This window comes from Aythya marila, assembly GCF_965140915.1.
Source record: "Aythya marila genome assembly, chromosome: 25".
NCBI classification, from domain to species: Eukaryota; Metazoa; Chordata; class Aves; order Anseriformes; family Anatidae; genus Aythya; species Aythya marila.
Genome location: NC_139066.1, coordinates 4,840,986 through 4,859,316, shown reverse-complemented (window position 1 = coordinate 4,859,316; position 18,331 = coordinate 4,840,986). Strand labels below are relative to the sequence as shown.

The 18,331-nt window shown below is 61.4% G+C and overlaps 1 protein-coding gene across 2 annotated transcripts in view; it reads left to right on the top strand.

The window, feature by feature from the left end:
* ITGA3 (integrin subunit alpha 3) overlaps positions 1-12,493 on the top strand; it is a 13,214-nt gene extending 721 nt beyond the window's left edge. The window contains exons 2-26 of one of the 2 annotated variants that reach the window (XM_082779256.1): positions 3,310-3,431; positions 3,535-3,617; positions 4,314-4,563; positions 4,878-4,961; positions 5,242-5,449; positions 5,705-5,898; positions 6,248-6,336; positions 6,490-6,626; positions 6,720-6,806; positions 6,908-6,975; positions 7,231-7,367; positions 7,517-7,663; positions 7,746-7,843; positions 7,969-8,134; positions 8,234-8,305; positions 8,416-8,495; positions 8,783-8,860; positions 8,963-9,065; positions 9,149-9,319; positions 9,424-9,537; positions 10,308-10,421; positions 10,538-10,636; positions 10,745-10,870; positions 11,135-11,328; positions 11,687-11,821. In XM_082779256.1, coding sequence (XP_082635382.1) covers positions 3,310-3,431; positions 3,535-3,617; positions 4,314-4,563; positions 4,878-4,961; positions 5,242-5,449; positions 5,705-5,898; positions 6,248-6,336; positions 6,490-6,626; positions 6,720-6,806; positions 6,908-6,975; positions 7,231-7,367; positions 7,517-7,663; positions 7,746-7,843; positions 7,969-8,134; positions 8,234-8,305; positions 8,416-8,495; positions 8,783-8,860; positions 8,963-9,065; positions 9,149-9,319; positions 9,424-9,537; positions 10,308-10,421; positions 10,538-10,636; positions 10,745-10,870; positions 11,135-11,245 — 2,938 coding nt within the window. In that variant the 3' untranslated portion in view covers positions 11,246-11,328; positions 11,687-11,821. Of the gene's footprint in view, positions 1-3,309; positions 3,432-3,534; positions 3,618-4,313; positions 4,564-4,877; positions 4,962-5,241; positions 5,450-5,704; positions 5,899-6,247; positions 6,337-6,489; positions 6,627-6,719; positions 6,807-6,907; positions 6,976-7,230; positions 7,368-7,516; positions 7,664-7,745; positions 7,844-7,968; positions 8,135-8,233; positions 8,306-8,415; positions 8,496-8,782; positions 8,861-8,962; positions 9,066-9,148; positions 9,320-9,423; positions 9,538-10,307; positions 10,422-10,537; positions 10,637-10,744; positions 10,871-11,134; positions 11,329-11,686 lie in introns of both variants that reach the window. The other variant, XM_082779255.1, reaches the window with a different exon arrangement.
* Positions 12,494-18,331: the final 5,838 nt, after the last annotated feature.

Sequence of the window (18,331 nt, the reverse complement as noted above, 5' to 3'; positions counted from 1 at the left end):
GGTGACAGCCACCCCCTTCCTCCTGGGGTGTCTGCGGTGTGTGTGGGGGGGTCACAGCCCTTTATTAGGGTGGGGGGCACCCCAAACCCCCCCCTCCAGTACCGGGTAGCACCGGGGCGTTGGCTCCCCGGCCGTGCCCTTTGCTGGCTCCAAAGTGCAGGTGTGTGCAGGGTGGGGACAGGAAGGGGGGGGGACGACGCTTCCTGCCCCATTCCCCCCCCCCCCCAGCAAAATTTCGGGGTGCTCTGCCCCCCGTCGTCCCCTTCAGCAGACCCCCACTGATCCTTAGGGGACCCTATATTGGGAGGGGGGGCGGCCAGGGGGACCCCCGCGGTGTCCCCATACCCACAGAGGTGGCTGAGGGGGGGGGGGAGTTTTGATCCTTGTGCCCCCCCCCCCCCTCCCCGGCTGAGGTTTGTTTGCTCCTGGGGCCAGGTGGAGGCGTTATCAGCGATAACCGCACAGCTCCCTCGTTAGCGGGGTTAATTAACACAGCTCCCTCGTTAGCACAGCTCACACGGCTCGGAGTGGGGGGGGGGGGGGCCTGAACAACACGGGGAAACTGAGGCACGGAGAAATGGGGGGGGGTGATAAGGCAGCCCCTCCATTTGCCCCCCCCCCGTGCCTCAGTTTCCCTCCTGAGGGAGTGTGGGGGGGGGCAGAGCCTCCAGCAGCAGCTCCCAGCTGGCAGCCGGGGGGGGGGGGTGGAAATTCTCCAATTTTTTAATTTTTTAATTTTTTAATTTTTTTATTTTTTTATTTTTTTATTTTTTTATTTTTTTATTTTTTTATTTTTTTATTTTTTTATTTTTTTATTTTTTTATTTTTTTATTTTTTTAATTTTAATTTATTTATTTATTTATTTTAATTTTTTTTTTCCTCCCCCCCCTCCTCCAACCCCCCCCCCCACACACACACCAGCCGGGGCCTGTCGGGAGCTGCCGGGGGCTGCGGCGCCTTGGCAGGGGCTGAAGCCGCTGCCCCCCCCCCCCCCCCCCCCCTCGCCCGCCTCCTCTGTGCTGCCTGCATCAGCAGATTTGGCTGAGCAGGGCTGTTTTTTGGAGGGGGGGGACACTGGGGGGGGGGTTTAAAAGCCCCCCCCTCCTTCCTGATGCTCCCGTAACAGCACCAGAGGTGGGGATGGGGTGATGGGGGGGGGATTTGGGGTTGGCCCTGAGTAGCAAGGCTTTTTGGGGGGGGGGTATGGAGGGGTATATGGCACATAGCCAGTTTTTTTTTTGGGGGGGGGGGGGGGGGGGACAAGGGGGGAGCTGAGCCCTTTGGGGCCGAGCTCAGCCCCATATGGCTCCGATTCCCCCCCCCGGGGTGTTGGTGCTGTGGTGTGGGGTCCGAAGGGGCCCCCCCTTCATCCTCCAGGGCAGATTAAGAGGGGGCACGGCCTCCAGCATTCCTCCATCCCCCCCCCCCCCCCAGCAATTCCCCCCCCCGAGCTTGCTCCATGGGCTGGAAAGGACGAGCACGAGGCCTTGGCTCAGCCCCATCCCGGCCCCCGCTTGGGCTGGGACCCCCCCTTTTTTTTTTTTTTTCTTTATTTTTACTTGGGCTACTGCCACAACCAGCCCCGTGCCCCCCCCCTCCCCATTTTTTTTAGGGGGGGGGCTCCGAAGCCCTCAGCATCCTCAGCCCCCCCCCAGCTCTGAGCATTTCCCTGGCGGCTATAGGGGAGCCTGGGCTGGAGGCAGGGGGCTGGCGTTTTGCCCCCCCTTTTTTTTTTTTCTTTTTTTTTTTTTTGGGGGATGGGGGGGGTGTCAGTGCCCCCCCCAGGAGGGGCACGGTGCTGGCAGGAGCCTCCTGGGCTCCCTGACTCACAGCCCTGAGTCACTTCCTCGGAGGTGAGCAGCGGGCAGCGGTGCCCTCCTGTTATTTCAACCCCCCCCTTCCCAAAATAATGTGGGGGGGGGGGCAGAAATGAGGGCTCCAAGCTCCTTAAAACACCCCCCCACCCTCTGTGTCCCCAGGGGACGGAGCATCCCAGGAAGGATGCTCAGCCCCCCAGCCCCATTTCCATCCCTTTTTTTTGGGGATTCTGCAGCTGAGCAGCTTCCCCCCCCCATTTTATTTTATTTTATTTTTTTTTTAATTTTTTTTTATTCCCCCCCCCCGATCCCACTGGCTCGGTGCCTGTCCCGGCGTGCCGGGGCCGGGGCCGCCTGGGGCCCCGCATTCCTCCTGCGCTTGGGCTTTGACTCAGCCCGGACGCGCCCGCGCTGCCGGCTGCGGTGCCAGCTTTTTTTTGGGGGGGGCACGTGCCCCTTTTCCTGTCCCCCCCACCCCCCAAAAAAAAAAAAAAAATTATATAAAAATTAAAAATTCATCCCCATCTGCTCAGGATGGCCATTGGGGGGGGGGGGGATGCTGAGAACGGCCCGGCTCGGTGCACCGGTGCCCCCATGGGATGCGCTGGGTACCTGGGCACCGCTGTCTGTCCCCCCCCCTCGTGGATATGTCCCCCCCCCCCCACCACGGGCTCAGGGACGCTGTTTCCTGCCCTGGCACCCACGGCCGTGCCTCCTCCTCGCCATTGTCCTCGGGACTTCCCGGCGGAAAGGCCTGGCCTTTCCGCAGCCCCCCCCCCGTCCTCCTGCTGTCCCCCAAGTCCCCCCCCCCCCAGGTACCCCCGTGTCCCCCCCTCCCTAGGCACTGATGGGTTTGGGATTAGGTTTGGGGGGGCCCTTTTATTCTGCATTATTATTAACCACACATCATCCATCCTGGCATGCCAGTGTGCCCCCCCCCGGCGTGGCATCGCAGTGGGGGGGCTGAGTCACCCCAAAAGCACCCCCCGGGACCCCCGCTTGGGATGGGACAAGTTCAGGCTCGTGCAAGCAAGGGCTGGGCTTGGGGAGCTTTGTGGGGGGGTTGTGTGTGCTGGTGTCCCCCCCCCCCTCCCCGGCTGGGCTGTGTTTATCGCAGCATTCCTGGGCTGGCAGTGCCGGGGGGGGGGGCGCGGCGAGGCTGTCGGATGGGACGCAGCTGTGGTGCCGTGGCTGAGGGGAGGGGGGGGGGCTGCGGCTGTTTACCCAAATGGGGCCCCCCCTTGGCTTCCCCCTTTCCTAAGGGGTTGTCTGCCAGGCTGGGGGGGCCGCAAGCTGTTCCCTCGTATGCTGAGGGGGGGGGGGTCAGATGGGAATTTGGGGGCGCAAAGGAGGGCGCCCTGCGTTCCTGCGTCCTCTTTGTTCCCAAACTTTGGGGTTTTCGGTGCCCCCTGCTCCATTTGGGGTGTGCTGCCCCCTGCCCCGTTACCACCTCCAGCCCCCCCCAAACCCCCTGCTGTGCCCCCCCTCCCAGGTTGCTGGTCGGGGCACCCCGAGACGAGGACCCCCAGAACGGCACCAGGACGGGCGCCGTCTACGCCTGCCCACTCTCCACCTCCACCGGCGACTGCCAGCGGCTCGACATCGAGCTCAAGAGTATGTGGGCGCCCCAAAACCACCCCGGGACACCCCCCTAAAGCCTCCCTTTCCCCGGGGGGGGGTCCCCCACTTTTTATTACGCTGATTTTCCCTCGGCCAGGTGAGCCGGACAAGTACATCATCGAGGACATGTGGCTGGGGGTGACGGTGGCCAGCCAGCGGCAGCCGGCGGGGAGGGTGCTGGTGAGTGCACCCCATTTCCCCCCCCCCAAAAAAAATAAATAAATGATGTGCACCCCCATTTCCCTGCACACACACGAACCCAGTTCCAGCCCTGTGGTGGGAAATGGGTACAACTGGGGGGTGGTTGTGGGGGGGGAGCAAGAGCTGGGGGCCCCCAGGAGCTGGTGGGGTGCCCGTTGGGTATATTGGGGTGCATTGGGATTTTTTTGGGGGGGGTTGTGGGGCTGGGACTACAGCTCCCAGCATGCAGTGCAGTAGAAGGGGGCTTGGGGGCAGGCTGCTTGCTGTGGCAGAGCGTGCTGGGAGTTGTAGTGTTTGGGGGGGGGGGGATTCCTGCATCCCAAACCATGTCCCCCCCCCTGCTGGAACACGAGATGCTGCAGAACCCTGCTGCGGGGGCTCCCATCACCTCCCCCCCATCCCCCTGGTTTGGGTGCCAGCACCCAGCCCCCCGTCCCCTTGGGGTGCACCGGGCTGATGCTCACCCCCAGGGTTTAGGGCGGGGGGGGCAGCAGCTGGGTGCTCCCCCCACCACCCTCCCCATCCTTCTGCCATGGCGCACCAGGGGCACCGCGCTGCCCATACATCCATCCCTATATCAACACCCCACGACCCTATACCAAACCAGGACCCCCCCCAAAGCTTGGGGAGGAACCCCGGACCCCCCCAGGCTCATTTTTAGGGTTATCCCTGCAGGCTTGCGCCCACCGCTACACCCGGGTGCTGTGGTCGGGCAGCGAGGACCAGAGGCGCATGGTGGGGCGCTGCTACGTGCGGGGCAACGACCTGCGCCTCAACCTAAGCGACGAGTGGCAGACCTACCACAACGAGATGTGCAACTCCAACGTGGACGCGGAGGAGACCGGCATGTGCCAGATGGGCGCCAGCGCCGGCTTCACCTCCAACATCGTTTATTTCGGGGCGCCCGGCGCCTACAACTGGCAAGGTGCCACGGGGCTGGGGGGGGGGGGTTGGAGACGTGCGAGGATCTCCTCGTGCGTTCCCCTGAGCGCATTCCCTCGTGGCGTCCCCGCACGGGGGGGCTGAGCGTGCACATCCTCGTGCAAAATTGTGCTTGTGCAAAATTGCGCTTGTGCAAAATTGCACGCGTGCGCTGAGCTGCACGTGCTTGTGCAAGGTGCATCGTGTGCGTGTCTCTGCAGTGCTCCACGGAAGCATCTCCACGCACATTTGCACGCGTGCACGGCCGTGCAAGGGGAGAGGGTGCCCCCTGATCGCCCCCACCCCATCCCGTTGCAGGTACCAACTACATGCTGATGCGGGAGACGTGGGATCTGCACGACTTCTCCTACCCCAACGAGAAGAACGGCAACACCTACATAGGTGGGGAGCGGCGTGGGGGGCGGTGTGGGGGTCCCCTGGGTTCCTTATGGGGCTGGAGAGGGTTTGGGGTTGAGGTTTGGTTTGGTTTGGGGTTGGGGTTTGGTTTGGGGCCTGGAGGAGGGGGGAATCGTGGGGGTTCCTACAGCACCGTGGGGTCTAGGGGGGCTTGGAGACCCCAGGGATGGCGCGAGGGGGGCCGCGGTGGGGTGGGCATCACGGGGTTGGGGTGGGGAGGGCGTCTGGGATTTTGGGGTGGCTGATGGATGGGTTTTGGCCGCAGGGTACACGGCGGAGGTGGGCAGCGGCGTGCTGCAGAAGGACGCGGTGACGGTGGTGGCGGGGGCCCCCCGGTACCAGCACACGGGCGCCGTGTACCTGCTGAGCACCAGCCCCCAGAACACGCTGGAGAAGAGCCTCGTGCTGCAGGGCCACCAGGTCGGCTCCTACTTCGGCAGCGCCGTGGCCCTGGCGGACCTCAATAACGACGGGTGAGACCTTCTGGGGGGTGGGGGGGGCGTTTTGGGGTCCGTCTCGGGGCAGCCCCCAAGGATCTGAGGCGTTTCTGTAGCTCACGGTGTTGGGGGGTGCTGCTTTGGGTTCCTGGGTTTTGGGGTCTTTTTGGGGAGAGGCGTCTTGCTGCGGCTTCTGAACCCTTTTGGAGGGGGTTCTTCTTCACCATGGGGGGGTGTTAGGGGTATGGGGGGGTGGCACCATCCCGTATCCCAGTCCCTTTGTCCCCGCAGGTGGCAGGACCTGGTGGTGGGAGCCCCCTACTACTTCCAGCGCAAGGATGAGGTGGGGGGAGCCGTCTACGTCTACATGAACGAGGCGGGGGGCTTCCAGCCCAGCTACAGCCGGCAGCTCACCGGCCCCAGCTACTCCGCCTTCGGCTTCACCATCGCCAGCATCGGGGACATCAACCAGGACGGCTTCCAGGGTGAGGTGGGGGGGAGGCACCAGGCTGGGGGGGCGCTGGGGCTGCTTATGGGGACGTGCGGGGGTCCTGTGGTATGGGGAGGTCCCGCTTCGGGGGGTGGTGAGGGAGGTTGGGGGGCTCTGGAGGGGTTGGGGGTGAGCAGAAGGGGATGGGGGCACTGTGGGTGGGGGCATCTTGTGGGTTTTTTTGTTTTTGTTTTTTTTTGGGGGGGGGAGGTTCTGCAGGGGCTGGGTGGGAATTGGGCACGGGGAGGGAATTAAAGAGGGGGGTGAGGAGGTGTCAATGCGCTTTGTGGCAGCCCCTACCCCATATCAGAGGGGCTGACCCCTCTTTCCCCCCCCCCCCCCAGACATCGCCGTGGGGGCTCCGTTCGAGGGGGTGGGCAAGGTCTACATCTACCACAGCAGCGCAGGGGGGCTGCGGCACAAACCCAGCCAGGTACGGACCCCCCCCAAAAAAAAAAATAAAATAAAAAGGGAGCTCAGAGCTGCCTTTGAGCATCCCATCCCCTAGGCTGGGACGCAGGGGGCTCGACCCCCAAATCCGTGGGGTTGATGGGGTGCCGGTGCCCCCCCCGGTTCCTTCCCCAAGGTGGTCAGCGGCTCGGACCTGGGCCCCGCCAGCATGAAAACCTTCGGGTACTCGCTCAGCGGGGGCATGGACGTGGACGGCAACTCCTACCCCGACCTCCTGGTGGGCAGCTTGGAGGAGAGGGTGGCCCTGCTCAGGTAGTAGGGGCGCAGAGGGGGGTGGGGGGACCGGACAGGTACGGGAGCCAGCGATTTGGGATGCTCAAGCAGCCCCCTGCTCCCCCCCCCCAGGGCTCGCCCCGTGCTCAACATCCTGGACAAAACCTTCACCGTCACCCCCAGCAAGGTGGATCCCGCCCGCTGCACGCCCAGCTCCTGGTGAGTCCCCCCCCCGGGCACGGCGGGCACCGGGGTGGTGGCACGGTGCCGGGGGGGGGGGCTCCGCTCATCCACCCCTTTTTTTCCCCCCCCCCCCCCAGCATCACGGTGACCGTCTGCTTCTCCTACAACCAGAGCGCCGGCAGCCCCGAGTACAAGGAGCAGATCAGTGAGTGCACGGGGGGGTGCGCACGGGGGGGCACGCGTGTTTGTGCAAGGAGGTGTGCAGAAAAGGTGCCTGGAGGGGAGCGTGTGCACGCACGTGTATTTTGGGGAGGGGTTTTGGGGGTGTTGCACGCACTAAAACACCCGTGCTGGTACGTGGGGGGGGTGCGCAGGGGGTGTGCGTGCACCCAAGGGTGGTGCTGGAGGCATCGTGCGCGTGCAAGGGGGCACCCACGGCTCGGCTCCGCTCCCCTCGCAGCCCTGGAGTACGTCCTGGAGGCGGACAAGGAGCGGCACCCGCCCAGGGTGAAGTTTTTGGGGACGTCCTCGGCCACCTACCGCGGCGTCTTCGCCATGCCCGACACCCGCTGCGAATCCAAGGAGCTGCTGCTGCTGGTGAGCGCGCGGGCTGGAGCCAGAGGGGACAGGGGGGGAGCAGGAGGGGAGGAGAGGTGGAAATGTGTTGGCCGTGGGGTTTTTAGGGTCTCACGGCGGGGCTTTGCTGCGATTTGTTGACCCCCCCCGCTCCGTCCCTCTCCCTGCAGGAGAATATCCGGGACAAGCTGCACCCCATCGTGCTCTCCATGAACTACTCGCTGGTGGAGAAGCCCAGGGAATTCAAGCTGGGTCCCCACTCCCTCGACGCCTTCCCAGTCCTCAACCAGGACCAGTCCCACGAGAACGAGACCAAGGTGGGCTGCCCGCGCCCACCAGGCTACGGGGACGGGACCAGGGGGGCACAGGGTGTGACATGGGGATGTCCCCGTCCCCCAGATCGAGTTCCAGAAGGAGTGTGGCTCCGACAACAAGTGCTACAGCAACCTGCAGCTGCAGAGCGCCTTCGTCAACGAGCAGAATCAGTCCCTGCCCAGGTGAGCACCGGGGTCCCAGCACCAATCCTGGACCGTGTCGGGTTCCCCGTCCCACCTGGGATGTTTTTTGGGGGGGTTGGTGGCCCCCACCCCGTGTGTGTGCCTAGTGGGTTTGGTGTCCGCAGGCTGAACGGGACGCAGGTGCTGCAGTACAGCCGGGACCTGCGCAAGCTCCACCTGGGCGTGAACATCACCAACGTGCCCACCACCGACTCCAACGGCGAGGACGCCCACGAAGCCCAGCTCAACGTCACCGTGCCCCCCAACCTGCTCTTCTCCTCCGTCCGCCCGGTACGGGGCCGTCCTCGCATCCTGGGGGGGGAAAAAGCTCAAGGGTTTTGGGTCTGGGGGGGTCCTGAGCCTGTTTTTGTGGTTTTTTTTCCTCCGCAGAGCGGTGCCTGCACCTCCGTGGAGGAGACGGTGCTGTGCGAGCTGGGCAACCCCTTCAAGAAGAACCAGAGGGTGAGCGTCCCCCCCACCTCGTATCCCACCCCCCCAAACCTCTCCAAACCCGGGCTGGGGTCTTTGGGGGGGGGGTCTTCATGGCTGCTCCATGGCCCTGGGTGTTGCAGGTGGAGCTGCTCATCACCTTCGAGGTGAACAGCATGGCACTGGACACGAGGGAGGTGCTGGTCTGGCTCGACCTCTCCACGTGAGTGACCCTGGGGTGTGTGGGGGGGGGAAAAAGTGCTGGGGGGGTCGGGGGGGGCTTCTCCTGGGCTTGGTGGAGACCCCCCCGTGGTGGATGGCCCTGGAAAAAGGAGCTGGGAGGGATGGGGGGGGGGCTTCTCCTGGGCTTGGTGGCACCGGTGTCGTGGGGTCAGCGCTCCGGGAGGGGGTTTGGGGGGGCTCTTTGGGCAGGATGGGGAACCCCAAATCTGGGGGCATTGCAGGGGGGGCTCCCCACACTGCTGACCCCCCCTGGCACGGTGTCGGCAGGCAGAGCACCCAGGACGACCTGCAGCCCGTGCTGGCCAAGCTGCTGGTGGATTACAGCATCCAGTCCTCACTGACCGTGTGAGCGCAGCCCCCCCTTGTCCCCCCCACCTCATCCCCATCCCAAATCCACCCCGGGGTGTTCCCTCACACCCCCCGTGTGTCCCCCCCCCGTGTCCCCAGAGCCCCCTCGCACGCCCAGTCGCACTTCAGCGGGGTGGTGGTGGGCGAGTCGGCGATGCGCAGCGAGCAGGACGTGGGCAGCGCCCTCGCCTTCGACTTCCAGGTGAGATTTTTGGGGGGAAAAACGCACATTTTGGGTCGGGTGATAGGACAGCTCCATCCCCCGGTGCCACCCGTGCCCTGCAGGTGTCCACCAAGGGCGAGGCGCTGGGCGATTTGGGCACCATCCTGCTGGGTTTCGAGTGGCCCTACGAGGTCCCCAACGGGAAGTGGCTCCTGTACCCCACCGAGATCCTCACCGACGGCAACGGCTCCTGCCAGCCCCCCGGGGGGGTCGTCAACCCCCTCAACCTCACGGTCGGTGGCCTCATCCCACCCCTTGGCCCCCCTCCCGGATGGAGATGTCAAAGCGGGCTCTGATGCGGGGGGTTTGTGGGTTTTTTTTGGGGGGTTTTGTGCAGCTGCTGGAGGACGGGACCCCCCCGCGGCGCAGGCGGGAGCTGGGGGCGGCCGAGCCCGTGGAGCCCCCCCTGACGCTGGCCACAGCCAAGAAGGCAAAGTCGGAGGTGCTGCTGGTGAGTGGGGGCTGTGGGGGGGAGCTGTGGGTGCAGGGGAAGGGGGGGCGTGCTCTGGGTGCAGCTGGGTGGTGATCCCAAACCGGGTGTGCACGGGTGGTGACCCCAAAGTGCGCACGTGTGCACGTGGTGACCCCAAACCACATTCGTGTGTGTAGTGACCCCAAACTGTGCACGTGGTGACCCCAATCTGCACATGTGTGCATGCAGTGACCCCAAACTGCACGTGTGTGCGTGCAGTGACCCCAAATTGCACGTATGGTGACCCCAAAGTGCACGTGTGTGTGTACAGTGACCTCAAACTGCATGTGTGCTGACCCCAAACCACACGTGTGCCTGCTGTAACCCCAAACTGTGCATGTGTAGTGACCCCAAACTGCATGTGTGTGTATGGTGACCCCAAACTGTGCACACAGTGACCCCAAACTGCATGTGTGGTGACCCCAAACTGAGTATGTGTGTGTACAGGGACCCTAAATTGTGCACGTGGTGACCCCAAACTGCATGTGCTTGCGCATGGTGACCCCAAACGGCATGTGTGGTGACCCCAAACTGCGCATGTGTGTGTGTAGTAACCCCAAACTGCACACAGTGACCCCAAACTGTGGTGACCCCAAACCACATGTGTGTGCCTGCAGTGACCCCAAACTGTGCACAGCGCCCACCCCGCCGCAGTCCCACCCACCCCCCCCATACCCACTTGGGGTCTGTGGGGCTGTGCCCACCGCTGAGCACCCCTGTGTCCCCCCCATGTCCCCCCCCAACCCCAGAGCTGCTCCCAGGGCACCGCTCGCTGCGTCTGGTTCGAGTGCCCCCTGCTCGCCCCCCAGCGCCCCACCACCTTCCGCGTGCGCGCCCGGGTGTGGAACAGCACCTTCATCGAGGTCAGTGCCCCCCCCCACAGCCCCCCAGCACCGAGTCCTCGGGGTTTTCAACCCCCTGGCACCGTCCCCTGCCCTAATTCCCCCCCAAAAAAAATCCTTGCACCCCCCCCCCTCAGGATTACAGCGACTTCGACCGGGTGAAGGTGGACGGCACGGCCACGCTCTTCCTCCGCACCCACGTCCCCAGCATCAGCATGAAGAACCACACGGTGCGGGTGAGTCCTCGCCCTGGGGGGGGTACTGGGAGCACTGGGAGCTTCCCCCCACCCCGCCCCAATTGAGTTTTTTATGTTTTTTTTTTTTTTTTGGGGGGTTTCTCCCAGTTTTCCGTGGACGTGGACTCGGAGCTGACGGAGGAGCAGCCGGCTGAGATCGCGCTCTGGCTGGTGCTGGTGGCCGTGGCGGCCGGGCTGCTGCTGCTGGGGCTGATCATCCTGCTGCTGTGGAAGGTGAGGGGGGGCGCACCTGGGACCCCCCCCCTCTTTTTATAGGGGGGGTTGGAGGAGCCGTGCATCACCCCCGTGGCTTCATCTCGCGGGACGGACCCGTGCGAGCTGCTCCCGCCACCAAATATTCGGGGAGCCGAAATCACCCGGTGCCGCGGCACCCCCTTGGTCTTTTTATTTTTGGGGTGGGGGGGGCTACCTGGGTGTGTGTGGCCCCCCCTCTGGGGTCTGCGGGTACCCTGAGCCATGTCGCCCTCCTCCCCGCAGTGCGGTTTCTTCCGTCGGGCCAGCACGCGGGCCATGTACGAAGCCAAGGGCCAGAAGGCGGAGATGCGGATCCAGCCGTCGGAAACCGAGCGGCTGACGGATGACTACTAGCCCGGGGGGGGGGGGAGCCACCCCGCTGCGCCCCCCCCCCCCTTCCCCCGTCACTCCCCCCCAGCACCCGCGCCGCCCGCCCGGTAATGCCCCCGCACCCCCGGGGTGGCTGCGGCCATCCTCCTCTTCCTCTTCTTCCTCATCTTCCTCCTCTTCTCCAGCTTCTCCGCTCTTCCCTGCAGGGCGCGGGGGGGGGCTTTGAGGGTGGGGGGGCTCCACGCAGCCCCCCCAAGACCCCCCCAAATCCTTCCCCCCCCCTCCAGCACCTCCTGCTCTGGAGGCTGGGGGCTCTGCGCTGCCTCCGCAGCCTCTCTCCGCCGTCTCCTCTCCCTCTTCCAGCCCCTCGCTGACCCCTTTCCCCCCCCCAATTTTATTTTTTTAATATTTTCTTTAAATTTTTAATATTTTTTTATATTTTTTTTTTAAATTCCCCCCCCTCAGTGCGACTTCTTCCAGCGGACTCGCTACTACCGGGTGATGCCCAAGTACCACGCCGTGAGGATCCGGCAGGAGCAGCGCCGCCACCACCCCCCCGCCCCCGGCCTCCTGGCCCCCCCCCGCCCCAAAAAGCACTGGGTGACCAACTGGCAGGAGCCAGACAAGTACTACTGACCCCCCCCCTCCCAAATTTAACCCCCCCCCCAGGTCTTGGGGAGTGCCAGGACTTCTTGGGTTTACTTTGCACAAGCCCCTCGCTCCCTGTTTCCCCCCCCCGGCGCTGGCTTTGCACGCTTTGGGGGGGGGACACACACAACAACCCCCCCCCAAGCAAAATCTGCCCCCCCACACACCACATCCTCCCCCCACTGAGTGCCTTCTGCCCCTGGGGGCCTGTGCAGACACTCCTCCCCCCCCCCATGGGTCTCCAGGTGGGGGCACGTCCTTGCCCCCCCCCCCCCCAAAATTCTTCTTTTGCGCTGTGCCCCCCCCCAGCTTTGTGCTCTGTGGGGCTGGGGGGGGCTCGTGCCTTCTCCCCCTGCCTCAAGCAGTCCTGGGGGGGGGGGCTCACTCTGCACCTTCACCCCCCCCTTTTCTGCCTTTTCCTGCTGGGGAGGTGCTGCCCCCCCCTCAGTTGTAGCCCCCCGGAGGGGGGGTTCCTCTGTGTCCCCCCCCCCAGTGGATGGAGCTGGGGTTAAGTTATTCCGTGTCTCTTGTGCGTGTTGAGCCCCGGAACGGGGTTGGTACTGGGGGCTGGGGGGGCTCTGTGACCCCCTCCCAGCCCAAAAATGTTCCCCCCCCCCCCCCTTGGTGGGGCCCAATAAAGCCTCGCTCTGGGATTTGTAACCTCGTGTCTGGTCCATGGGGGGGGGACAGAGAAGTTTGGGGTGGTGGGAAAAGGGAGAGGGAGGGGGAGATGCTCTTTTGGGAAATTGGGGGGGGGGGCAGGAGGCTTCTGGGGTAAAAGTATAGGGAATGGGGAAAAATAGTCCCAATGAAGTGGGGGGGGGTGTCAATTCCCTAGGTGGGGTTTTGGGGGGGGCTCTTCCCATGTTGGGAGTATTTGGGGGGCTTTCCCCCTGTTTGGATTATTTGGGGCATTTCCCCCCACCACACTTTGGGGTTAGTGGAAGGGATCCCCCCGCTTTGGGGTTACAGGGTGGGGGCTCCTCCCAGGTTGCAGTTATCGGGGGGGGGTTTCCCATGAGTGGGTTTATGGGGGGGCTCTCCCCACTTGGGGTTATGGGGAAAGGCGGCTTCTATGGGCTGCCAGCGAGGATTTAATGCCTGCAAAAACCCGAAACACACAGGGCACAGCCTGGGAGAAACGTTAAAAGGCACAAAGGGGGAGTGGAGGTTTCTATAGGGACAAAAAAGGGGAAAAAAAGTCAGTTTTCTTCCTGGTAAAAGCACACGGAGTGGTTCCTGAAATGGGAAGCATAAGAAGGTCTCTCCCTATTCTGTCCACAAAGAAGAAAGGTTGGAAAAGGAGGTAAAGAGAGGGGGCACCTGGAGTTGAACCAGGGACCTCTTGATCTGCAGTCAAATGCTCTGCCACTGAGCTATACCCCCTTGGGTTTGCAACCAGAAAAGGCGCAGGAAAAAAAATACAGAGCCCAGATTTTATGCCCACTGGGTAGATTTTCTTATTTATTTGACAGCCTCCTGCGTATTAAAATGCACACCAAAGCGTATTCAGAGCATCCAGACAGGACACAAAGCGTGGAAGCACTGAGGTCTCTGGGCTGATCAAAACCACGACTCCTACAGCCCAGAAGGCAGCATCGTGCCTTTGCTTGGTCACTGACACACATACAAATTGGGCTGAGTTTTTAGATTAATTTGGGGTTTGGGTCTTGGGTTTGGTTCAGAGACCACCCCTTTGGCCACGCAGCAGCACAAAGGATCTAAAAATGAGGCAAACGCCTCATCCTTTTTCCTGAAAAAAGCACAGTCCTTAGGGGGCACCTGGAGTTGAACCAGGGACCTCTTGATCTGCAGTCAAATGCTCTGCCACTGAGCTATACCCCCTGAAACACCCCTTTCATGAGGTGGTTTTAAAAGCACACCCAGTGTCTGACAACGGGTTAAGATTCATCAACTTGGCAGCAGCCTGGACAGGGCAATGGATGTAATTTCTGCAAAGAGTTACTACAGAAAATCACAAACTTACACAAAAACAGCGCAGAGCTACTCAGAGCAGAAGCCCTGAGCTTTCCTGGGCCAAAAGCAGGCTGGAAAAGACATGAAAAAGAGGGGGCACCTGGAGTTGAACCAGGGACCTCTTGATCTGCAGTCAAATGCTCTGCCACTGAGCTATACCCCCTGTGGCAGCCTTCTCCACAGCTGGAAATTTTCTGCTCATTCCAAACAATTCCAGCACGATTTAGTGAAGTACTCCCAGCACTAAAAACACTGACAGAAATACCTCTCTGCTCACAACCTTCATGGTGCCGCTCCTCTTTCTCTTGGCAATCTTCTTCTTCATGCCTGGCTACCTCCACATCTGCCAGAGGATGTTCCCTGCAGTGAGTCCAGGGGAAAGCAGTCAACTGAGAAGCCCCAGATGGACCTTTTGGGGGCAAAAAGAGGAGGAAAAGGGGAGGGGGCACCCGGATTTGAACCGGGGACCTCTTGATCTGCAGTCAAATGCTCTACCCCTGAGCTATACCCCCACCTGGGCAGCACCTGCTGCATTCCAGGCCTTGTGCTCACAGCACCTGCGACACGGCTCCCGCAGGAATTCCCTCTCCTTGACCTCCTCACAGCCTCACCAGCCCCAGGCCTCGCTCACAGGCTCCTGGGGGACACGCCAACCACTCCCCACTCTGCTTTCCCTTACAGCACCTCACGACAGGGGAGAAAAACACACCACCTGGAAGCACCCACCTCAGGAGGCCTCCGAAGGCGCTCGGCCGTGCCCCTGTGTGCTCAGGGCCTCACCCAAACCTGGCAGGGAGAAGCTCCGGTGCTGCCCGCGGCCTCACTGCCTTCCCCACTGACTGTCCAGAGGCTGCAGGGCAGGGAGATGCCGACACCCGGAGCCTCGCCGCCGCCTTCCAGCCGGGCCGGGCCCTGTGAGGACGAGCACAAACGTTTTATTTAGCACCAGGCAGACATCAAAGGCTGCGGGGTAAAATAATTCACCCCAGAGGTAACGCGCCACAGGCAGGGAGCGCCGGGGCGTGTAATTAAGGTAATGAAGCCAAGGGATAATTAATTATAAGCGGGGATAACGAGCTGTAGGTGCGGAGACCGAGCTGTGCCCTCCCCCACCCCACAGGCCCACGCAGCCGGTGCCGGGCCCACCTCACCCAACACCCGTTAACGGCCGGGCCCCCCCCCCAGCCCCGCTCCAGAGCCCGGTACCGGCCGGATCCCACCCGAAAGAGGCTCCTGAGGCAGGTAAGGGGGTGGCTGACGGTTACCGGAGCCCGGTACCGGGTCACGGTCCCGGCCCTCAGGACGCAGCCCCCTGCCCCGACCTCCACCCCCGGCCCCGACCTCCGCCCCCTCTCCTCACCGCCGCGTGATGACGTCACTTCCGCCGCGCCGCCAAGATGGCGGAAGGAGGCGGGTGGCGGAGCAGGGGCCGCTGCCCCCCCCTCACGGCTCCCGTTCCCCCCCCCTAAGGGAAGAAACCCAAAATCTTTCCGAGCAGCACCGCAGGTAAATAAAGGGGAGCCCCCACAGAGCCGAGACACACGGGGAGCCGCCTGCCCGCAGCACCGAGCACCGTAGGAGCTCCCCCCGACCCCCCCCCCGGGGTTGGTTCCGCCCTCGGTGGGCCTCGAACCGGGGTCCTTTGGGCTCCCAGCCCCGCGCCCTGCCCCGGAGCCACGCGCGGCCCCCCAAGGCGCGGCCGCGGCCCCGGGGCGTGGCGCAGGGGGAGCGCGGCCGCCCGCGGGGCCCGAGGGGCCGGGTTCGAGACCCCCGCGAGGAGGCAGCGCCTGGCTGTGGCTGCTCCCTTTTGGGATTAGTTCTGGGCTGATTCCTGCAGCACCGACCCCATTTTCCTGCAATAAACACCGCAGGGGAGGTCCAGATTTTTAAAAAAGACCCCGTGGTTGGTGTGTACTCCATCCTTAATGGGAGTTACTGGGACAGGAAAGCCTGGAATTGCATCCCACCACTGCAAAACCAGCACCTTGTTGGCTTTTCCATGCCTTCTTCAGCAAAAACAAAGGGGAAAAAAGTCAGTTTTCTTCCTGGTGAAAGGACATGGAGTGGTTTCTAGCATGGGAAGCATAAGATGCTCTCTCCCTATTCTGTCCACAAAGAAGAAAGGTTGGAAAAGGAGGTAAAGAGAGGGGGCACCTGGAGTTGAACCAGGGACCTCTTGATCTGCAGTCAAATGCTCTGCCACTGAGCTATACCCCCTTGGCTTCATATCTGCCTGTGGAGCGGAAAAAAAGGAGCTAATTCCATGGCACAGGCACTTCGTGTACCCCTTTGCTTTCTCACAGGCAAGGGTATTGATTTGGGCCATACGTTTTCTGGCAGTTGCTCGGTGTCTTAAATATGCAAGTTCAGAGCCCACTCCTCTGAGCAATGCAGCAACACACAGCTTCTAAAAGTGGGGAGTCCGTTTTTTCCTTAAAAAAAGAAAAAAGCACCATTGCAAGGGGGCACCTGGAGTTGAACCAGGGACCTCTTGATCTGCAGTCAAATGCTCTACCACTGAGCTATACCCCCTTGGCTTCACACCCAGACAAGGAGCAGAAAAAAAAAACACAAATACAGAGAGCAGTATAGTTTCTGCTGCCTTTTTGTGTGCCAGGCTCCTTTGGACCTTACCATACCTGATAAAGCGAGTTCAGTCACAATCACAGATGAACACAGTGTACTTACACAGCCCTGAGCTGCCAAAAGTTTCCTCCTTGATCAGAACAACAACTCCCAGGGTTCAGCAGCCACCAGCTTTGGGTAGTCACCACCAAGGAGAGGGACCTGGGCCACACATCTTCAGGTGAGTGCTGGGTGTCTTGGATATGCAAGTTCAGAGACCAGCCCTTTGGGCAAAGCGTAAGGAAGTTAAAGGTGATGAAAACACGTTTATTTTCATGAAAAAAGGGGGCACCTGGAGTTGAACCAGGGACCTCTTGATCTGCAGTCAAATGCTCTACCACTGAGCTATACCCCCTCCCTCTGGCTGACTGCACACACAAATAAAACACCAATTTAAACCAAGTTCTTCCCCTATTTTTCTACCTGTCCCCAGTAGGAATCAAATGCAGCAAATCCTGCTGTAGAAGATTTTAATCCAAGCTTAAAACATCACAGGGGCCAAGATACCGAGACCCCAACCTCCCTCAGAGGACGCACTCTCTGGTTCTCTGTTCCCTACCAGGCAACCTCCCCAATCCCTCTCCAGTGACGCCTGCTTCCTCTTCTGATTTTACTCTGTGTTGGTTTACTGCTCTGTAACTTAGCAGACAGAAGCACTACCTTGTGGTTTTTAGTTTTGGCCACCATTCTAAGGTTTCTGTTAACGTGAAAAACAAGAAAGAGGAAGGTGAGCTCCTCTCCAAGACCTCGTGTTAGATGGAGCCCTTCGGAGACCAGAAAAATCCCTACTGGAAAGACAATTCCAGAAACGTCCCCTAAACTGAGGCATTTTTCAGCATTATGAGAAGATGAAACTGCAAACCTTCGCTTGTTACAGTTCTTGTGACCCCTTAAAAACTGTGAGGAGAGGGACACCCCCAGGGGGCACCTGGAGTTGAACCAGGGACCTCTTGATCTGCAGTCAAATGCTCTGCCACTGAGCTATACCCCCTGTGGCAGCCCCCTCCTGGATGGGATTTTTCTGCTCATTCCAACCAATTCCAGCACAATTCAGTGAAGTACTCCCAGCACAGAAAGCACCATTTAAGGATAAACTCATCTCTTTACTCACAGCATCCGTGGTGCCGGTCCTCTCCTCTCAGCAATCTTGGTGGCATCTGCCAGAGGACGTTCCCTGCAGAGAGTTCAGGGGAAAGCTGGCAACTGACAAACCCCAAATGGACCTTTTGGGGTCAAAAAGAGGAGAAAAAGGGGAGGGGGCACCCGGATTTGAACCGGGGACCTCTTGATCTGCAGTCAAATGCTCTACCCCTGAGCTATACCCCCACCTGGGTAATACCTGCCTGGGAAGCTCCTTGTGGCTGCAGTTGGGGCAGCCCTGCTGCATTCCAGAGTTTTTGTTTGCAGCACCTCCAGCGCAGCTCCTGCTGAATTCATCCTCCCCTTGGGCTCCCCGTGGACTTCCCTCTCTCCTTGGCCTCCTCCTGGCCTCGCTCCACGCCTGCTCGCAGGCTCCTGGGGGACACGGACACGCCGACCGCTTCCCACTCAGCTTTCCCCTACAGCAACCCCATGACAGAGGAGGAAAACCCAACATTTGGGAGCACCCACCTCAAAAACGCAGCCTGTGTGTGCTCAGGGCCTGCCCTGCCAGCCGGGCACCCAAACCTTGAAGGGAGGCTGCAGGAAAGGGAAACGTCAACACCCATAGCCTCGCCTCCGCCTTCCAGCCGGGCAGTGTGCTGCCTAGGAAAAAGTCTTGGTAAATCAGCCTGTTAAAAAAACAGATTGAGGGAGAACGCTTGGATTTTAGTGTTTGTTTCTCAGCAGGTGCCTGCAGCTCTCCCCACAGCCTCACCT